The 20555-nt window shown below is 48.4% G+C and overlaps 1 protein-coding gene across 7 annotated transcripts in view; it reads left to right on the top strand.

Annotated features, from left to right (window-relative positions):
• Positions 1-18897, top strand: part of HADHB (hydroxyacyl-CoA dehydrogenase trifunctional multienzyme complex subunit beta) — a 37195-nt gene extending 18298 nt beyond the window's left edge. For 3 of the 7 annotated variants that reach the window (XM_002709975.6, XM_008254657.5, XM_089326708.1), the window contains 11 exons: positions 2262-2361; positions 7770-7857; positions 9543-9730; positions 10031-10211; positions 10691-10812; positions 13406-13485; positions 13562-13609; positions 14273-14360; positions 15019-15093; positions 15960-16124; positions 18359-18897. In XM_002709975.6, coding sequence (XP_002710021.4) covers positions 2262-2361; positions 7770-7857; positions 9543-9730; positions 10031-10211; positions 10691-10812; positions 13406-13485; positions 13562-13609; positions 14273-14360; positions 15019-15093; positions 15960-16124; positions 18359-18394 — 1171 coding nt within the window. In that variant the 3' untranslated portion in view covers positions 18395-18897. The remainder of the gene's footprint in view (positions 1-2261; positions 2362-7769; positions 7858-9542; positions 9731-10030; positions 10212-10690; positions 10813-13405; positions 13486-13561; positions 13610-14272; positions 14361-15018; positions 15094-15959; positions 16125-18358) is intronic. The other 4 variants (XM_089326709.1, XM_089326710.1, XM_089326706.1 and 1 more) reach the window with 2 other exon arrangements.
• The last annotated feature ends 1658 nt before the right edge of the window (positions 18898-20555 follow it).

Here is a 20555-nt window from a genome sequence, read left to right as displayed (position 1 = left end):
TTTTTTTAGAATAAGAGGCTTATGTATAATGCTGAACCTGGCCTCTTGGTCATGGTGGTCAGACTGCCAGATCTTTTGGTTTCAAGGTACTCGCTTTCCTTTGTAATTCACAAGTAATCTATAAAGTGATATCTTAGCACCATGCAAATATCTGATTCCTCAATAATCTGTTTTTTTTTTTTAATTTTTATTTATTTATTTGAGAGGTAAGTTACAGACAGTGAGAGGAAGAGACAGAGAGAAAGTTCTTCCATCCATTGGTTCACTCCCCAGATAGCCACAATGGCCAGCTGGAGCTGTGCCAATCCAAAGCCAGGAGCCAGGAGCTTCTTCTGGGTCTCTCATGTGGGTGCAGGGGCCCAAGCCCTTGGACCATCTTCTACTGCTTTCCCAGGCCATAACACAGAGCTGGATTGGAAGACGAGCAGCTGGGACTAGAACTGGCGTCCATAAGGGATGACGGCACCACAGGCGGAAGATTAACCTGCGTCATGGCAGCACCCCAATAATGAATAATTTTTTAGCATCCATTGATAATTTTTGGGCTGAATCACTTGTTACGTTAGAGATCACAAATTTGTGATTTTTCTGTTATTCCCCCTGTATTAACTGGTGGGCATTTTTCTTTAAAGCACAGCTTTCGCTTTATTTATTCATTTGTTTATTTTTGATTGATGAGGATTTATCGATTTTTATTTTTTGAGCTATAGCCAAGTTCAATCATTATTCTTTTCAAAATTTGGATTATTGTACATTTTTTCATGGAAGCTCCTTCAAGTTGGCTCTTTCTGTCCCTTTTGCTTTTTAGTATAATTTGCATACAGTAAAATATACAGATTTTAAGTATATAATTTGTTGAGTTTTGACAACTTTGTATTCCAGTGTTCCTGTGTGTGATACAGTCCTATCTGTCTTTGAGTGTTGTTTATCTTCAGCACAAAAAGGATGAATGAGATTGGTTTCAGACTTGTTTCAGTTGTTTTCATTACAAACCAAGTGTAGGTTTAAGGAACACTCATTCCTGTTGGAGTGTTACTACCTCTAGGTTTTTTGTTTTGTTTTGTTTTAAGATTTATTTATGTGTTTATTTAAAAGAGCCGCAAAAAAAGAGACGAAGAGATGTCTTCCATCTACTGGTTCATTCCCCGAATGACTGCAAAAGCCAAGGCTGGGCTGAGGCTGAAGCCAGGAGCCTGGAACTCCGTTTGGGTCTCCCATGTGGATCCCAGGGGTCCAAGCACTTGGGCCATCTTCCGCACCTTCCAAGGCGCATCAGCAGGAAGCTGGATTGGAGGCAGAACAGCTGGGATTCAGACCAGCGCTCATATAGGATGCCAGTGTTGCAAGAGGCAGCTTAACCTGCTGTGCTGCAGTATCGGCCTACTTCTAGTTTCTATCCTAGAGTATATACAAGAAGTCTGGAGTACATACAAGTTTATGGAAAATGTATATTATGAAAAAAATCCATGAATTTCAATATTTTTGCACCAAAATAAACATTCAGTTCCATTTTCCCACACACTTTTTGAAGTACTCTTGTGTATTTTTTCAAGTATGTGTTTATGTTGATATTTCAAATTTAAATTTAATATGACCAGGACTTTATTTCTTCTCTTTGATTTTGTATTTGTATCTGTCTTCCTCTTTTTACTGAAAACTGGTTCCTGCTAACATTTATGTATTTATTTACCCATTTTTATCCTATTCCAAATCATTTCTTTTTCCTCTGTGATTTCTCATCACCAATTGAGCATCAAATGTTGACTTTTTAAATCACTGATTCATTTCTCCTTTGATAAGGTGCTAAATGCTTGTTAAATTAAGCGATACAGTCTCTGGGTGGGCATTTGGCTTACTGGTTCAGATGCCAGTTACGGCAGCCGTATTCCATATTGAAGTACCTGGGCTTGATGCCCTCCTTCAGCTCCTGACGTCAGCTCCCTGCTAGTGCAGACTCAACTCGTCAGGTCTCTGCCACCACGTGGGAGACCTGGATTAAGTGACCGGCTCCTAGCTTCAGCCCAGCCAATCCCTGCTGTCAGAGGCAACTAGGGAACAAAGCAGTGGTTAGCAGCATGTGCGCACTCTCTGTCTGTCTATCTTTCTCTGCCTCTGATAAATAATAATTTTAAAATAAGATATAGTCTCTGCCCTTGTAAATCCAGTGCTTACCCTCTAAAGACGTACAGTGTTTTACATGATGATCTCTGGCAGTACCTTGATGTATGAAATTTTTCTTTGCTCTGGATCTCTGCTTTCAGGGGCTTGTTGCATCGGACCAATGTCCCAAAGGAAGTTGTTGATTACATCATCTTTGGCACAGTTGTTCAGGAAGTAAAAACAAGCAATGTTGCTAGAGAGGTAAGTAAAGCAAACTTTATGTTGTTTAAATAGGGCCCGGTGTTTGACGTAGTGGGTAAGATAATGGTTCAGATGGCACATGTCCCATATCAGGATACTTGGGTTTGATCCCCAGCCCCCACTCAGCTTCCTGCCAGTGTAGACCTGGGGAGGCAGCAGTGATGGCTCAGGTAATTTGATTCCTGCCAACCACGTGGGAGAACTAGAGTGAGTGCTTAGCTCCTGGCCCCAGCCCCAGCCAGTAGGCTATTGCAGACAGTGGGGAGTGACCCAGGGAGTGACAGATGGGAGCTGTCTCTCTTCTCTGGGGAACAAAAAGAAGAGATAGGGATTGGTAGGAGAACCAATTTAAGTTTCAACTAATGTAATTTACTTTTTTTTTTTTTTTTAAGATTTTATTTATTTACTTGAGAGGTAGATTACAGACAGAGAGAAGGAGAGACAAAGAAAGGTCTTCCATCTGCTGGTTCACTCCCCAAATGGCTATAATAGCTAGAGCTGAGCCAGTCCACAGTCAGGAGCTTCTTCCGGGTCTCCCACATGGGTGCAGGGGCCCAAGCACTTGGGCCATCTTCCACTGCCTTCCCAGGCCATAGCAGAGATCTGTATCGGAAGAGGAGCAGCTGGGACTCAAACCGGCGCCCATATGGGATGCCAGCCCCACAGGTGGAGGCTTAGCCTACTATGCCACAGTGCTGGTCCCTATAACTTACTTTTTTTTTTTTTAAGATTTATTTATTTATTTGAAAGTCAGAGTTACACAGAGAGAGAAGGAGAGGCAGAGAGAGAGGTCTTCCATCCACTGTTTCACTCCCCAGTTGGCCACAACGGCCAGAGCTGTGCCAGTCTGAAGCCAGAAGCCAGCAGCTTCTTCCAGGTCTCCCTTGTGGGTGCAGGGGCCCAAGGACTTGGGCCATCTTCCACTGCTCTCCCAGGCCATAGCAGAGAGCGGGATTGGAAGTGGAGCAGCCTGAACTTGAACCAGTGTCCATCCGGCACTGCAGGCGGCGGCTTTACCTGCTACGCCACAGTGCCGGCTGCTATAATTTACTTTTTAAAGACTTTAAAATCTGAGTAAAGTTACATTTGACTTAAAATGTGATTTTACAATTTGAATAATAGTATTTAAAAGAATTATATTATGAATCAAATGATACAAACTATATTAACATGTATTCATACTTTACAATAAATAAGTTATTTGGGCAGGTTTAGGAAGTGTTCATATGTCTGTCTGTCATGGTAGGAAGATAGAGATTATGCCGCAGTGTGGCTGATACTACTTTTAGTGACGTTAAATATCATGGCTTCTAATTAATTTAAAATTTCAGCATTTTCCAAGCCATTTTAAGGCTTAGTTTTTGTTGGGTGGAGGTAACCTTGCTCGTTCCTGTTCTCACTGCCTAGATGACACACGGTGGTGTTTTGTAAGCCGTTTCACAGGAGTTCACCCTTACCCTAGTTGGCATGGCTCCAGGAGGTGTGGGGCAACCGGGACTAAGACGGGCCTGGGCACAGCTGCCACGTGTCCTGAGACATCTCACCGTGAATAGTTCCAGCGTGTCTTTGGTGCTTGCTCTCACTTTGAAAGTGTTTATTTGGGTAAAGTTCAATCTCAAGCCCGTGTCAGTGGCCGAGCGCTTTGCTCAGTTCGGGTCTGTGCCTGCCACACTGTAGGGCTCAGGGTAGTCGTGAGGGTGACGGCCGAGAGGAGAGGGTGGAGTGGCAGACTGAACGTAAGGGTTCTGCTCCCTTTGCCTGTGGGCAATGCTGAAGGCCTGCCCTGCAGAAGCCCACAGAAAGCAGGTGTTTGTTGTCGGGGCACAGGGAAGAGTTAAGAACGGATAGAAGTTGGTTTCCCTCCGGAATCTGTTTTTCCCGGAACTTACAGGTAGCTGAATATGTCAGATGCAGCAGTTTCATGAGTGCATCCAGCCATGAGGTGGTTCATAATACATTTTCAACCTTTATATCCTGAAAATAAGTGACTTTTAATAGAGCATTTAAAAACTAAACACTAAGTCTGTTTCATTTATATCCTTATTCTTTCTTAAAATGGAAGTCATAATGTTCTGTAAGTGTTTCTCTAGACATTTTACATGTATGTGCGAATCTCAGCTGATTGGCAGCGAGCTAGGGCCCCTCCCGTGCCCTCTCCCAACACCAGCAGGGCTGGTGGTACTTTGGGGACTGCAGGTCATTCCTGTGGTAACTGGAGTGAAGGTAGAGTTGAGGGCGTGGATATGTTACGAGAATGTCACTTCAGAGTTGTATTGTGACTTAAAAGCTAACGTTTCCAGCTAAGGAATTTCTTTAGGGCCTTTCGTCCGCAGTAATGATGTCAACGAGAAATCCTCAAAGGCTTCCGGTGTCTCGTGAACCTGACTTTGCTGGAAACGCTGTTCTCCAGCTCAGCCAGAGGCATCATCATCTTCCTTTTCCCTTGGCGCCTCGAGAGCTGTTCAGACTTTAAATAGAAACCTGAGGACAAGGGCACCAGCACCACTTCTATTTAAAGCTGCCTCAATCCTGAAGGGCAGCCGGAGCCAGGGGTGACGCGTGCTAGCGAGGCCCTCGTGAGGATCAGGCCATTGCAACCCGAGTGCCTTTTACACTTGCCCTGTTGTGGTGCCCTGCCCTGACCCTGAACTCTGGCCTCCATTTCCTTCCCTGTTGGGTTATGTGGCGAGGCTGACGTGCAGTTGCCAGGTGATAGCTGTCAGTCCAGTCAATCGGGCATTTCGTGTCAGGCCAACCTGGAAAGACCAGAATGGGAGGGTGTTGCAAGTACACTGTACTTCTGCAGATTGTGGTGAACAGTATAAAGGTAACACAGTATGAAAGGCAAAATCAGTAAAGAAACATGGAGCCTCTTTAACCTAGACTTTGAAAACGTGTAGTTTATCAAGTTTATCAAACTGCAGGGGAATTTGTGTTCTGGGGAGAAAGAGTTTCAGAAAAAGCCCACTGAAAATGAATCCCTGTGATGGAGTTCAGAATTTCATGGTAAATGGGTGAGCAGGGGTACAGGTTTGGGGAGGTTTTTTTTTTTTTTCTTTCTTAAAGATGTATTTATTTGAAAAGCAGAGTTACAGAGAGAGACAGCAAGGTCTTCCATCCACTGGTTCACTCCACCAATGGCCACAACAGCCAAAGCTACACTGATCCAAAGCCAGGAGCCAGGAGCTTCTTCCGGGTCTCCAGTGTAGGTTCAGGGGCCCAAGCACTTGGGCCATCGTCCACTGCTTTCCCAGACCATAGTGGAGAGCTGGTTCAGAGTGGAGCAGCCGGACTCAAACAGGCACCTGTATGGGGTGCTGGCACTGCAGGTGGGGGCTTTACCCACTATGCCACAGCCCCAGCCCCATGAGCTTTGTTTTTGAGAATGAAAATTTAACATTATAAAAGTAAATTTTTTTTTTTTTTTTGACAGGCAGAGTGGACAGTGAGAGAGAGAGACAGAGAGAAAGGTCTTCCTTTGCCGTTGGTTCACCCTCCAATGGCCGCCGCTGCAGCCGGCGCACCGCGCTGATCCGATGGCAGGAGCCAGGATCCAGGTGCTTTTCCTGGTCTCCCATGGGGTGCAGGGCCCAAGCACCTGGGCCATCCTCCACTGCACTCCCTGGCCATAGCAGAGAGCTGGCCTGGAAGAGGGGCAACCGGGACAGAATCCGGCGCCCTGACCGGGACTAGAACCCGGTGTGCCGGCGCCGCAAGGTGGAGGATTAGCCTATTGAGCCACGGCGCCGGCCCAGAAGTAAATATTTTGTAATTACACCTATGCATTGATTCTATAGTTGTTGGTTGTTTTGTTTTGTTTTGTTTTGTTTTAGTTTTTTTATTAATATGAAAGTCAAAGTTAGAGAGGGAGAGACAGAGAAAAATCTTTCTTCCACTGGTTTACTCCCCAAATGGCCACAACAGTCAGGGCTAGGCCAGATGGAAGCCAGGAGCCAGGAGCTTCATTGGGATCTCCTGTGGGGTGACAGGGACTCAAGCACTGAGTTCTCACTTGGCACCAAGTGGTCCTGTGCTGCCTTCCAGGATACACACTCATAGGAAGTGGAATTGGACCCCAGTACTCCAGTATGGGGTGTGAGTGACCCGAGTGGTGTCTGTTTTTTGTTTTTAAGGTTTATTTCCTTAATTATTTGAAATACAGTGTGACAGAGACAGGGAAGTTGGGGGCAGAGCTCTTCCATCTGCTGGCTCATTCCCCAAATGGCCGAAATGATCAGGGCTAACCTGGGCCGAATCCAGGAGCCTAGAACTCTATCCAGGTCTCCCACATGGGTGCCAGAGGCCCAAGCACCTGGACCATCATCCACTGCTTTCTCAGACCATTAGCAGGAAGCTGGATCAGAAGTGCAGCAGTTGGGCCTCAACTGGTACTCCAATATGGGATACCAGTGTCGCAGGCAGCGGCTTAACCTGCTGCACCACAATCCCGCCCCACCAAACAGCATCCTAACCACTGTGCCTTGTGTTAATTCTTTACATCAGTAAAAATGAAATCAGGCATTGATTTCTTTTCTTTTCTTTTTTGCAACAGTAAATAGTGCAGTTTCCTCAGTAGTGCAATAAAAATCATAGATGTACTCATTTCTTGGTTGGCTTTTATGGAGGCCATGTTTTGCAAGAGTAATGGAGGGTCTGAGTTTCTCTCAGTGCCCCTCAAATTGCAGAGGATTCTCTCTATGAATCTGCAGTTGTGTCGTTATCCTGGCCAGTTTCCTGTTTTCTAGTGCTGAATTGGTCTGACGCTTATTCGTCAGAGACTTGTAACTCAGGCAGCTCTCCAAAGTGTCTTTCATCAACGTGCACTCGCGTGTGTTTGGCAAGTTTGCCATCTCTGGTTTGTGCTGGGCATGCAGTGCTGGGTCTGCAGTGCTGGGAGCCTCTGCCTGGCAGTGAGGGGCGGTGCATGGCAAGCAGTGCTGAGTGGCACTGTTGGTGAGTGGGCAGTTCAGTGATCATTGTCATATCTCATGGCTTCAGCTTTGCTGCTAAACCTGACGACTCACAGGGACACAGGTTCTGAGACCCCACCCCCACCCCATCACCTTTTATCCTTCTATGCATTGTATTCATCACACCTGCTTTCAGTGTGTTTGAAAAGTTGAAAACTTCAAGTCAAATTGCATATTGATACCCTCGAAGGTTCTGAGCAAAGCGTGACAGGTGGTTTAGAAGAGCTGGCAGCCCTGTTTGGTGCAGGAGAAACGGGGCTCCTGGGAGCTGCACAGGTGCCTGTCAGTGAGTGGCAGATGAAAGGTCAGTAAGCCATTTCTGTGATGGGCTAAATTGCCTTTTAAATGTGGCTCTGGAGAATAAGGAAGCAGTGTTCAGAGTGTCGTCCCCACCGCCCTTCCTTTGTGATGATCGTCTGTTCACTGTGTCTCCTGAAGGCCGCCCTCGGAGCTGGCTTCTCTGACAAGACCCCTGCTCACACTGTCACCATGGCGTGCATCTCTGCCAACCAGGCCATGACCACAGGTACGTGTGACTGGAAGCGGGAGGTGTGTGCTAACCCTCTTCCTTTGTCTTTCACGTAATCATAGAAAATAGTCTTGCATCGATGCCTACATTTGTGTGCGCTTGCTTGTTTCTTTGAAAGAGTTACAGAAAGAGAGGGAGAAACAGAGAGAGATCTTCCTTCTACTGGTTCTTTTCCCCAAATGCCCTTGACAGCCAGGGCTGGGCCAGGCCGTAGCCAGGAGCCAGGAGCTTCATCAGGATCTCATTCATTAGGTGCAGGGACCCAAGTACTTGGGCCACCTTTCGCTGCTTTTCCTTGGGCACATTAGCAGGGAGCTGGATTGGAAGTGGAGCAGCCAGGACATGAATCAGCACTCATGTGGGATGCCGGCGATGGTGTAACCCACTACTCCACAGTGCTGTCCCCTACATTTGTATTTTTCAGTGTGACCCTGTTTAGGGGCTAACACCATGTGTGGCCCCCGCATGGCTGGGGCCTGAGGAAAGATGTTATAAAAAGTGATGAGAAGAATCTGTATGAAAAGACTAGCTGGCGTTGAAAAGCCTCAGCTCTTGACAGTGGTTCTCGACTTCTTCCTCGCCCTGCGTGCCGGGGGACTCGGTCGTCAGCACAGGTCCTCCATCGTGGCGGGTGTGGCCGCTGCAGGGGTCGTCAGCTGGAGGACACTGCCTAGGCGGCTGCCGCAGAACCTGGGGCTGGAATCCTGGGTCCTGAAGGATTGGGCCCCAGAGGACTCAGCGTGGTAACAGCCCACAGAGGGCAGTGCTCCTTCACTGCTGCGGCTGGAAGCCACTGGTTTCAATGCTACAGCTCGGGGCCAGCGTGTGGTGTAGCGGGTAAAGCTGCCACCTGTGGCACTGGCATCACATGTGGGCACCGGTGAGTCCCAGCTGCTGTACTTCCAACCCAGCCCCGGCTGTTGCGGCCATTTGGGGAGTGAACCAGTAGATGGAAGACCTCTCTGTCTCTGTGTAACTCTGCCTTTCAAATGAATAAGATAAATAATTAAAAATAAGGAAGTAAATGTTACAACTGTTTCCTTCACGTTCTTCCTGTATCTTTAGCATTCTTATAAACCATTACAACTTCTCCTAAGAAACTTAAGCAAAGTTGTAAGACATTTTGTAGATCCACATGCAAGACCTGGTTTGAGTTCCCAGATCCTGGCTGTGGTCTGACCCAGCCCTTGCCATAGCAGGCAAAGTTTGGGGAGTGAACCAGTGGTTGACAGCTGTCTGTCTCTGCCTCTTCAATAAATAAATAATGAGAAATTTAAAACTAACCAAATGAAATTCTCTTTAAAAAACTTAGAGCCGGTGCTTGGCAACAGCAGGTTAAGCTGTCAGCTGCAATGCTGGCATCCCATGCGGGTGTCTGTTTGAGTCCCAACTGCTCCGCTTCCAATCCAGCTCCCTGCTGTGGCCTGGGAAACAGTGGAGGATGGTCCAAGTTCTTGGGCCCCTGCACCTACATGGGAGACCTGGAGGAAGGTCTGGCCCAGTTACAGCCATGTGGGGAGTGAACCAGCAGATGGAAGATCTCTCTGTCTCTGTCACTTCTGCTCGCTCTCTCTATATATAATTCTGACTTATAAAAAAATATTAAAAAAAAAAAAGCTTAAAATTCAGTAGTAAATTCTTTTCTGCAAAAGATGTTCATGTGTGTGCGACCGTGCCCGCAGGTGTTGGCTTGATTGCTTCCGGCCAGTGTGATGTCATCGTGGCAGGAGGTGTGGAATTAATGTCTGATGTCCCTATTCGTCATTCAAGAAAAATGAGGAAGATGATGCTTGATCTCAATAAGGCCAAGACTCTGGGCCAGCGACTGTCTCTGATCTCTAAATTCAGATTAAATTTCCTGTCGCCTGAGGTACGACTTGTGAACTTACTGTGGATAAAGACTTGTCTCCAGAGCACCCCACTGCAGAGGTTTAGAATTAGGTGCCACAGCCCAGGGTTTGGCCTTGCTCCTCGTAGGTACAGAGCAGGGGGAGGTGTGGTTGCCTGGGGCCAGGTATTAGAGGATGTGAGCGCTGAGCCCTCTGCAGAGAGGCCCCACAGAGCCTGGTAGCCGGGGAGCAGCAGACCCGCTTTCCCCTGGGGCACGCAGTCCTGCGAGTCCTCCCTCACCTGTTCACTGTGTACTTGGTCCTCACGTCTCCATCCCCAGCTCCCCGCCGTGGCCGAGTTCTCCACCAATGAGACCATGGGCCACTCCGCAGACCGACTGGCTGCTGCCTTTGCTGTGTCTCGGCTGGAGCAGGACGAGTACGCACTGCGCTCTCACACGCTGGCCAAGAAGGCGCAGGACGAGGGGCTCCTTTCCGATGTCGTGCCCTTTAAAGTACCAGGTAAAGCGAGCTGCCTCGTGGACTTCCAGGTGGCCGCAAACGCTCCCAAAACTCAACAAAACCCCAAGTGACTTTTCAGCAAGCCTTTTGGTTCTGTTTTAAACCCTCAGCCTTTATTCCTAAACAGAGAGTCGAGTCTTGGTTGCGCTTGTGACAGCAGGTGCACATTGGGATCTATGTGAGATCTTTGGTGCATGCCCACTTTTAAAATTCCAGATTCCTCCAGCTTCTGTACAGAATAGCCAGTGGGAATGAATTCTGTAAGACAGGACGCCCTTTTTATTAAACCACTCCGTTGCCTTTTCGCTTGTCTTAGGGGTTTAGTTTAAAATGTGATCATCTCATGGTCACTGTAAAAGGCTTTCTAGTGAGTAGTTGATGTTCACATTTTCATCTGGCATAATTTTTAAAGCGTGTTTCTCTGGACAGCTTACACGCGCCTATAGTTCCTTAGAGTTAAAAAGTCTGTGTTTCTGTAGGAAAAGATACTGTCACCAAAGACAGTGGCATCCGTCCTTCCTCCCTGGAGCAGATGGCCAAACTGAAGCCTGCCTTCATCAAGCCCTACGGCACCGTGACAGCTGCGAACTCCTCTTTCCTGGTAGCTACCGCTGCTATTTGTGTTTCTGCACTCTCAATGGAAAAGCTTAAAGGAGATTTATTTGTGGGTGTTAGGAGCAGAGGCTTAACAATCAAGTCATTCATGCTGGAGATAAGGTGACAAGAGAATCATTAAACAGGATGCACAGTAGTTTCAAGGCCTGAGACTTCATCTGATGCAGCCACGCTGTTACGATACAAAAGCTGTGCTTTTCAGAAAACTTGTACTGCCCACGCAAAACACTAGGAATGTGAGAGATGGTTGTGATGCGGTGAGAAAGTGCTGTGGGGGTTGTGTGGGCCAGTGGAGAAAATAAACAAAGGACCCTGACTCAAACAGGGGTCAGAGAGCAGCGAGCAGCTCTCCCAGGGAGGGGAAAAGCCAGTTTCAGAAGCGTAACACAGGCATTTCTAGGCCAGGGGGGCAGCAAATGCAAACCCAGGAGATCTGAGGGCAAGGGCCTGTTCGGGGAAAAGCTTGGGTACAGCATGGGATCCGAACTGGGGAGTCATGGAGGATATGGAAAAGTAGGCAGAAAGAGTAACAGGATACTTCTTCCAACCCTGAGAGCTAGAAAATTTTGAGGTTTTCTACTGACCTCAAAATTATTTCCTGAAGGTACCATGAAATGAATCTATCCCCCTTTTCTCACTTGTCTGCGTGCGGCTTCATAGCCTTCCTTGCTTGCTTGCCACCTCCTTAGTGAACCGTCCATACTAGTTCTGCTGTGCTCGTCAGATGTGTGTCTCCTGCCATCCTGGGTATGGCCTTTGGCTATTCTCCGACTGGTCAGCGTTTGTCTTACACTACAACTCCCCTGTCCAGCCATAAAGTCTGGAGATAGAATTGCCCACGGTGAGTGACCAGTGCCTGTTGTCGATGGGCTAGGTGGAGGCCCCTGGACTGGCTCTGACTGCATGGTACGCCATCTGTGAGGCCAAGCAGTAAAGGGCTGGTCATTCCCAGAGCTGACTGGATGGCAGGGCCACGTGGCGTGGGCTTTTCTCATCAGGGCTAAGTCCCCTGGACCACTTCTGGGGTTTACTCAGCGAACGTCAGAGACACAGATCACAGGTACATGGGCTTTTAGAAATGAGTGGTGCACTGCACTCATTATAATTGTAACTCACACAGTGGCACCGTGACCGTACTATTACTGGAGTAGCACACGCTTCTGTTGTGCAGTGCCCTGTGTGCCCCGTCTTTATGTCCCTCCTGTTGGTGGCCGTGGTTTCTTCAGGGTTGCCGAATTAACCAAACTGTAGTCGGGTGTGGTAGAACTAGTTTTGATTTTGCAAACTGTACAGAGTAGTTTCTTTGGAGTTTTGGATTTTAGGGGCAGCTCTTGTTTTTGAAATAATGGTAAAAGGCTTTTTGCCCTCAGTGGTATTCCTTTTGTGGCCCCCAAATTCTCAGTTGTCATCTGGGAAAAGTGTGTCCCTAGAAGGCAGGCCTTTATTCTGATGTTTTGATTTGCTTGCTGTGAAGTCTAGAACCAGAAGAAAATCACCTAAAATCAGCAGGCTTGAGCAGCTGAGAAATAACCCAGGTATTTAGACATAACTGAATAATGAGAAATGATTTTAATTTTAAAAATCCTCCGATTCTGTGCCAAAAGAAAAAAAAAGAAAAAAGAAACCTGTGTATTTCTTTTTTTTTTTTTTTTTTTTGTAAAGATTTATTTGTTTATTAGAAAGGCAGAGAGTTACAGAGAGGAAGAGGCAGAGAGAGAGAGAGAGATTTTCCATCTGTTGGTTCACTCCCCAAATGGCTGCAACAGTCAAAGCTGGGCCTGTCAGGAGCCAGGAGCTTCTTCCAGGTCTCCCATGTGGGTACAGGGGCCCAAGCACTTGGGTCATCCTCCACTGCTTTCCTAGGCCTTAGCAGAGAGCTGGATCAGAAGTGGAGCAGATGAGACTCGAACCAGTGCCCATATGGGATGCTGGCACTTCAGGTGGCGGCTTTACCCGCTACGCCACAGCGCTGGCCCCCAAAAAGCCCACATATTTCTTTTTTTTTTTTTTTTAAGATTTTATTTATTTTATTTGAGAGGTAGAGTTACAGACAGTGAGAGGGAGAGACAGAGAGAAAGGTCTTCCTTCCATTGGTTCACTCCCCAAATGGCCACAACGGCCGGAGCTGCACTGATTTGAAGCCAGGAGATGGGAGCTTCTTCCTGGTCTCCCATGCAAGTTTGGGCCATCTTTTACTGCTTTCCCAGGCCATAGCAGAGAGCTGGCCTGGAAGTGGAGCAGCCGAGACTAGAACCGGCGCCCATATGGGATGCCGGCACTGCAGGCAGAGGATTATCCTACTGTGCCACTGCACCGGCCCCATAAGTCCACATATTTCTAAAGTTACCTCTTCTCTTTATCTATTTTGGCACTTGTGATAGTGTCTGAGCCGGCCCCTCCCCTGTCCTCCAAAAGTGGGTCAGTGTGTGTTTGAATTGCGATTTAATGATGGAGCAGAGAAGTCAGGGTTGTTCCCTAGAATCACTGTTTAAGTGTGGCGAGTTTGTAGATTCTGGAACAGGACTTAGAAGATGAGTGAAGCTGAAGAATTGAGCGCTGTTGTCTGGGTAACTTTTCAGACCGATGGTGCGTCTGCAATGCTGATTATGGCGGAGGAAAAGGCTCTGGCTATGGGTTATAAGCCGAAGGCGTATTTGAGGTAAGGTAAAGCATTCGAGCGCACTGTCTTGTGTCACTGTGCCACTGCTGGAGCTGACCCCTCTGTTCTTCTCCAGGGATTTTGTGTATGTGTCTCAGGATCCGAAAGATCAACTCCTACTTGGGTAGGTAGCGGTGTGTATCCTTGGACTATAACCAAAAGCATTTGATTACTCACATTTATTACGGAGATCTTAAAGTATATTATGCCCTGAGTTCAGAATAGGTTCGTATGGTAGGTTTTTAAACACAATAATAATTCTTTATGTTACTGTTTTCCTTGCACAGTTTGGGGTTGTTTTCCATACGCATTTGTACTTGTAATTATTACATATATACGATCGTGTATTCTTTTTCCCATTCAGATGTCCTAAGCACTTTTTCATGTCACTGTGCACCGTGCTCTCCAGTTTTCCTTAGAACCTTGTGTAAGAGCCTCCAGATGGGTGTACCATGGCCCATCCCTTTCAGGGCCCCGCCTCCGAGCCTCCATTGTGACATTGACACGAGCTGCGCCTTCGCCCACGCCTCTCGCGCTCTTCCTGTTGTTAGCTTGTCCCTGCCCTCATTGCTTCCTTATTACGTGTTCCCAGTGCTCCATGGCATAAGCTGAGTCATGGCAGAGGGCACGTCTGTTCAGTCCACTGTTGTGTCCCCAGTGCTTGGTATCTGCACGGTGGAACCAAGGAACATTGTAATAACTGTGGAGAACTCACTTTGGGGAATATGAAGGAACTCCTGGGTTAAAAGTTAAAGCTTTAAGACACTACTTTTTTTTTTTCCTCCAGACCTACGTATGCTACTCCAAAAGTTCTAGAAAAGGCAGGATTAACCATGAACGATATTGACGTCTTTGAGTTCCACGAAGCTTTCTCAGTAAGTCATTTGACAGACACATCCAGGGACATGTAGTCATGGAAACAGAGCCCATGCTTGTGGGAGAAAGCCTGGCATTGCTTATTAGGAGTGAAAGAGGAGGGGCCGGCGCCGTGGCTCACTAGGCTAATCCTCCGCCTTGCGGCGCCGGCACACCGGGTTCTAGTCCCGGTCAGGGTGCCGGATTCTGTCCCGGTTGCCCCTCTTCCAGGCCAGCTCTCTGCTGCGGCCTGGGAGTGCAGTGGAGGATGGCCCAAGTGCTTGGGCCCTGCACCCCATGGGAGACCAGGATAAGTACCTGGCTCCTGCCATCGGATCAGCACGGTGCACCGGCCACAGCATGCCGGCCACAGCGGCCATTGGAGTGTGAACCAACGGCAAAGGAAGACCTTTCTCTCTGTCTCTCTCTCTCACTGTCCACTCTGCCTGTCAAAAAAAAAAGGAGGGAGCCACAGGTCGCACACGGGAGGTTGGAAACACCTTTGGGAGCTATGCCCTGGAGACCTTCTAAAGCACCACATTGTTTCTCGAGGAGTTTCACTCAAACCTGGTTTAAAGATTGGCTCAACCTTGTAGTTACACAGACAAACCCGTGCCTGAAAGAAAGCCTGGAGGGACATTAACAACAAGCTTCTCATGGAATTATTTTCCCTTGTAGGGTCAGATTTTGGCTAATTTCAAAGCCATGGATTCTGATTGGTTTGCACAAAACTACATGGGTAGAAAAACCAAGGTAAGGCTCTGATGAAGAGTACTTGCATTTCCAAACCACTTTCCTGTTTGGGGTGTGCCTGTTAATGGGGATATGAACTGGGGGCAGGGTGCAGGGGTGGGGAGCAGGCAGCTGCTTGGCCCAGTGATGGAGGTGCCCGTGTCCCACGTCAGCCCATGTAATGGATTGTGTTGGGCCTTGGGAGGCAGCATGATGGCTCCAGGAACTGCTTCCTGCCACCCACATGGTAGGTCTGGATTGGCCCAGCCCGGCCAGACCATTGTGGTCATGTGGGGGGTGAACCAGCAAGTGGAGCTCTTTCTGTCTCTCAAATTTATAGATAGATATTACCCCTCATATGCAGGCCAGACCGTTGTGGACATGTGGGGAGTGAACCAGCAAGTGGAGCTCTTTCTGTCTCTCAAATTTATAGATATATATTACCCCTCATATGCATATACATATAGTATATGAGGGGGAAGCTGCTTCTTACAAAGAATTTGTATTTCTTACAAACATAGTTTCAGGATTGATTTCCGGGTTCTGGTCCCACGCCCAGCCCCAACCATTGAGGGCATTTGGGGAGTCAACCAGTGGATGGGAGTTCGCTGTGTCTATAAATATATATATATATATATAAATATTATATAAATATATATAAAAAAGTTCTATGATTTTTTTCCCAGGCATTAAGTGAAGAGTAAATAGGCCTTTGTCTTTTTAGTTCTGACCTAGACTTCCTTTTGCAGTGAAATCATTTGTGATGAGGCTCATGTTCGTCATATCCCTCCATCTCTTTACTTCCTAAAGCTAAGAGTCTGGCGTGGTTTGTAAGTTAACTCATCTTCGTGTTGTGTCTTGTTTTGTTTCATTTTCGTGGGAGCCAGGTTGGATCGCTGCCTTTGGAGAAGTTTAATAACTGGGGCGGCTCGCTGTCCCTGGGACACCCGTTCGGAGCCACCGGCTGCCGCTTGGTCATGGCAGCTGCCAACAGATTGCGGAAAGAAGGTGGCCAGTACAGCCTGGTGGCCGCCTGTGCCGCTGGAGGGCAGGTATGTGGCAGCTGCTTCCGGGAGCTTCCAGAAAGTCACTTCTTCAGCGGTGCACTTCCATTCCTTTGGTCTAATCCCCGTGCGCCTTTATCTGTACAAGAGGTAAACTGTCTTTCTGGAAAACTGACTGACACCTTAGCTAGGTGGATCGACCTCTGGGTTGTCCCTGCTGCTCAGCCGGGGGAACGCGTGTTATCCTACAGTTTTCTCCGCCTGCCTCCCTCGTGTGCACTACAGACCAGCCCCGCACCTGCCCTGGAGCTACCTCCGGGAGTCAAATCCAGGGGAGTCCGCTCCTCTGCTTTGCCCTGCTGTGCAGAGATTCATTTCCCACAGATCCTTTGCTCCTGGTGAGGATGAGTAGCCACGGTGTTCAGAAGCACAAACGCCCGCCACGGAAAAGCCCGCGGGCGATGCTGTCCCCGGAGAGACGGGGCCGGTCACTTACAGGAGGGACGGTTTAGCCTCACAGTCAGAAGCGTTCTTAACCCGTGTAGCTTCATCTCCCCCAAACCACGGTGAGTGCAGGTGGGCTGGAGCCTTCCCTCAGGCCCCCGGGCCAGGCTTGCTGGAGGGCGGTCACCCTGTGTGGCCTCACCCGGCTGGCCTCCGTCTGACATGCGGCCCTTCAAAATTACACAACAGTAGATGCTTTTATGGGCGAGCAAAGTCTAACGCCCAGCACCTGTGTGGGAGAGGTCCTCGGTGTGGTGAGAAGGAACTCCATTCAACTTGGCACTGTTCTCGCCAGCCAGGCGGGCGGCACCTGCGTGGTCAGGTGGTGAGAGGAGGCACGGGTCACCGCGGCTCTTGGGCAGGGCTTCTTTCTCCCTCAGGCACCACTGACAGTGGCAGGGGCCCATGCTGCGTGCTGTGGGGTGTCCAGCAGGGCCTCTCCCTGAGAGACTCTGAGAGCAACCACCTTCTCCCCTCCCCTCCCTGAGGCCATATGGACACAGTCACATGACCGGAAGTGGCTCCAGACGTGGCCCCGCGTCCTCCGAGGAGCGTGGGGGCGCCGAGAGCAGTACAATGCACGCTGGGCCATGCAGGTTGCACCTGAAATGAAGCCGCAGAGGAGTGTCCTGCCCGTCACGGTCCCTCAGGGCAGTCTCCGCGCCAGCCACACGGCCCGGCCCTGCTCTCACTCTTGCTCGGCTTGTGTTCTTTCAAAACACTTAGCTGTCCGGAACTGTAATGTACTCGACTGGGGACAGAGTGTGTAGCAAGTCTTTCACCCCACCCTGTGCTCAGCTTGGTGCCTTATAAGCAATAGTTTCTCGTAGACATTTGTGGGGATTAAGTTGAGCCTAGAAGCAGGGAGATGAGCTAGCTGTGAACCTTGGAGGCAGTCCCCGGGTTGGACGTGAGTGAGGCAGGGTGCGGCGTCATGCAGCACACAGCACTGTGCAGAGCAGTGCGGAGGCCGGGGTCCGCCTCCCAGTCCCGCCCTGTCACTGGAGGGAGCCCCAAACCTCTCAGAGCCTCAGCGTTCTCCTGCAGAAGTTACATCTGCTGCCATTCACGTGTTTACTTCTGTACCACTAAAGCCTCTGTGACTTCTCATTTGAAGCGCGACCATGTGTAGCGCATCCACTAGAATCAGACTGTGCCAGGCAGAGCCTGATGTGGGCACGTACACGTCTGTAAATAGATACGTCTCTGTGCGTGTGTGTGTGTGTGTAAACACGAGGTACTCCAAAACGTACATGGAACATGGAATTAAAGGCAAGTTTATGTTGGTGCAAGAAAATGTTGAAATCCAAGTATATGAGAGGTCTTTCAAAAGTCCTTGAAGGGCTGCATTGTGGCGTGGCGGGTTAAGCCCCCACCTGGGACTCTTGCATCCCCTGTGAGCCCAGTTCGAGTCCCAGCTGTTCACTTCCTTAACTCTCTCCTTCTTTCTCTCTGTCTCTGTCTCTGTCTCTCTGTAACTGTGCCCTTCAAATAAATTTTTAAAAAGTTCATGAACATGCATATTATGATAAAGCTGTGTAGATTTCAATATTTTTCCCACCAACACAAATTTACCTTCTAACGGCACTTTCACCAACTCTGAAGCCCCTCACATACACTGTCTGCCACCCTGACGCTCACGGAAGCCCATGAAGTAGCACTGCGAGCCCCGCGTACGGAGGGAATCGAGGTTCCGAGCGGCTGCCGGCACTCCCGTGGGTGAGTGGCAGGGCCAGCGTCCAGCTCCGCAGCCACAGTTTTCCCGCTTTCTGTTTCAGGGCCATGCTATGATCGTGGAAGCCTACCCGAAATAGTGGACGCAGAGGAGGCGACCGGAAGCTCCGTGCCACTCTCGGACTAGGCAGTGCCATTCCAATGCATTCCCAGATGACACCCACAGTTCCAGCTCCTCCTAGGAAAACAGCTGTGGGGCTTCTGTTAATGCTTTGCGATTAAGCTTTGCCAGTGCTCTGAGCCTCTCGGAGCTCACCGCTGACTGCTCTTCAGGGACTTCTAAGCCACCAGGCTCCCACGCAGATAAGTTTAGGAACTGAGTTCGGGTCTCTTTTGTCACAAAGACTAAAAGAGTGCTTGCAGGTTAGTGAGACTTGGAATCGCTGTCGTAATATTTGCAGATTTTACTTGCTCCTATCCTTGTCCTCAAGATAAGTGTTTTCTCTAAAATACAAACCGATGTGCCTAAGTTAACCTAATTATGGAGAATGACTCAGAATCTAAACATTACTGAAGACTTAAATGTTTATATACATAAATACCATGCTACTTAACCTTAATAAAGTGGAGAAGTGCTGGAGAATTGTTTGCCTTTTTTTTTTAAATAAAATAAAAGGTTTATTTTATTTATTTGGAAGCCAGAGTTATAGAGAGAGGGAGAGATTAGAGCGAGATCTTCCATCCAATGGTTCACTCCCCACATGGCTACAACGGCACTGGGCTGGGCCAGGCTGAAGCCAGGAGCTTCCTTCGCATCTCGCTTGTGGGTGCAGGAGCCCAAGCGCTCAGGCCAGCCATCCTCTGCTGCTTTCCCAGGTGCATTAGCAGGGAGCCGAATTGGCAGTGGAGCAGCTGGGACTTGAACTGGTGCCCATATGGGATAGTAGCAATGCAGATGGCAGCTTAACGCGCTGCACAGGCCCCAGACAAAAAAACAATTTTTTTAAGATATATTTATTTTATTGAACAAGTTACTCAGAGAAGGAATGGCAGAGAGAGAGAGAGAGAGAGATCTTCCGTCCGCTGTTTTACTCCCCAATTAGCCACAACGGCTGGAGCTGTGCCAATCTGAAGCCAGGAGCTAGGAGCTTCTTCTGGGTCTCCCACGTGGGTGCAGGGGCCCAAGGACCTGGGCCATCTTCTACTGCTTTCCCAGGCCACAGCAGAGAGCTGGATCAGAAGTGGAGCAGCCGGGTCTTGAACCAGTAGCCATATAGGATGCCAGCACTGCAGGCAGCGGCTTTTACCCGCTATGCCACAGTGCCGGCCCCTGGACAAAAGATCTTAACACACATTTTTTAGGAAATAATCCACAAATGTCACCATGAAAACATGAAATAACATGAAAAGATGCTTGATAGTAATCAGAAGAAAAATTAAGTCCTAATGAAATATTATTTTATACCCAGACTGGCACAAATTCACAAGATGAGGATAGCGATTGGTGAACATGTGGACAGTAGGAGCTTTGCGCACTGGCTAAGGATGTAAACTGGCGCAGCCACTGGGGGGACAGTGTGGCGCTGCCTTGGACATGGATCCAGGGGTGATGCAAGGTCTGGGCCCCCACTGCCCCCTCTTGAGGATTCCCCAAAGAAACTCGCACAGGAGTCCAGGGAGCCGGCGCGACTGTTCACAGAGCCTTGCTCTTCCTCGAAAAATACCGTAAATAACTTGCATTCATTGACAGGAAAGGTTCAAACACAAGCACAGGTAAGTAATTCCTAGGATGCCTTCAGATGAGGTAGAAACAGTTAAGAGACAGAAATCAGTGTGTGATGTGACTGCCACACGTCTCCTGAGGAGATGGGGTCACAATGGCACTTCACCTCTGTGCTATTCTTTCCAAATACCTTTAATCCAGTTGAGCACAAAATATATCAGGCAAACCCAGCTTAAAAGACATTATACAAAATACCAGTACTCAAAATCATCAAGATCACATGAAGGAAATACTAAGAATCTCACAGACCAGAGGAGGCTATGGAGACCTGCCAGCTACATGTAACACAGTGTCTTGGATTGGATTCTGAAACAGAAAAGACATTAAAGGACAAACTGGTAAAATCCGAATAAACTCAGATTTAGTTCATGGACTTTTGAAAACGGAGAAATAAACCCTTGCATATATGACCAACGATTTTCAACAAGGGTGCTGAGACCATTCAATGGGGAAAGGACGTCATAATGCTTATAAGGGGTTAATATCGAAAAATATATAAAGAGCTGGGGCCAGCGCTC

Source organism: Oryctolagus cuniculus, chromosome 2 (genome assembly GCF_051225735.1).
Source record: "Oryctolagus cuniculus isolate XC-2025 breed Fujian yellow rabbit chromosome 2, ASM5122573v1, whole genome shotgun sequence".
In the NCBI taxonomy this organism is placed as follows: Eukaryota; Metazoa; Chordata; class Mammalia; order Lagomorpha; family Leporidae; genus Oryctolagus; species Oryctolagus cuniculus.
This window is presented reverse-complemented; position numbering and strand designations above follow the sequence as displayed.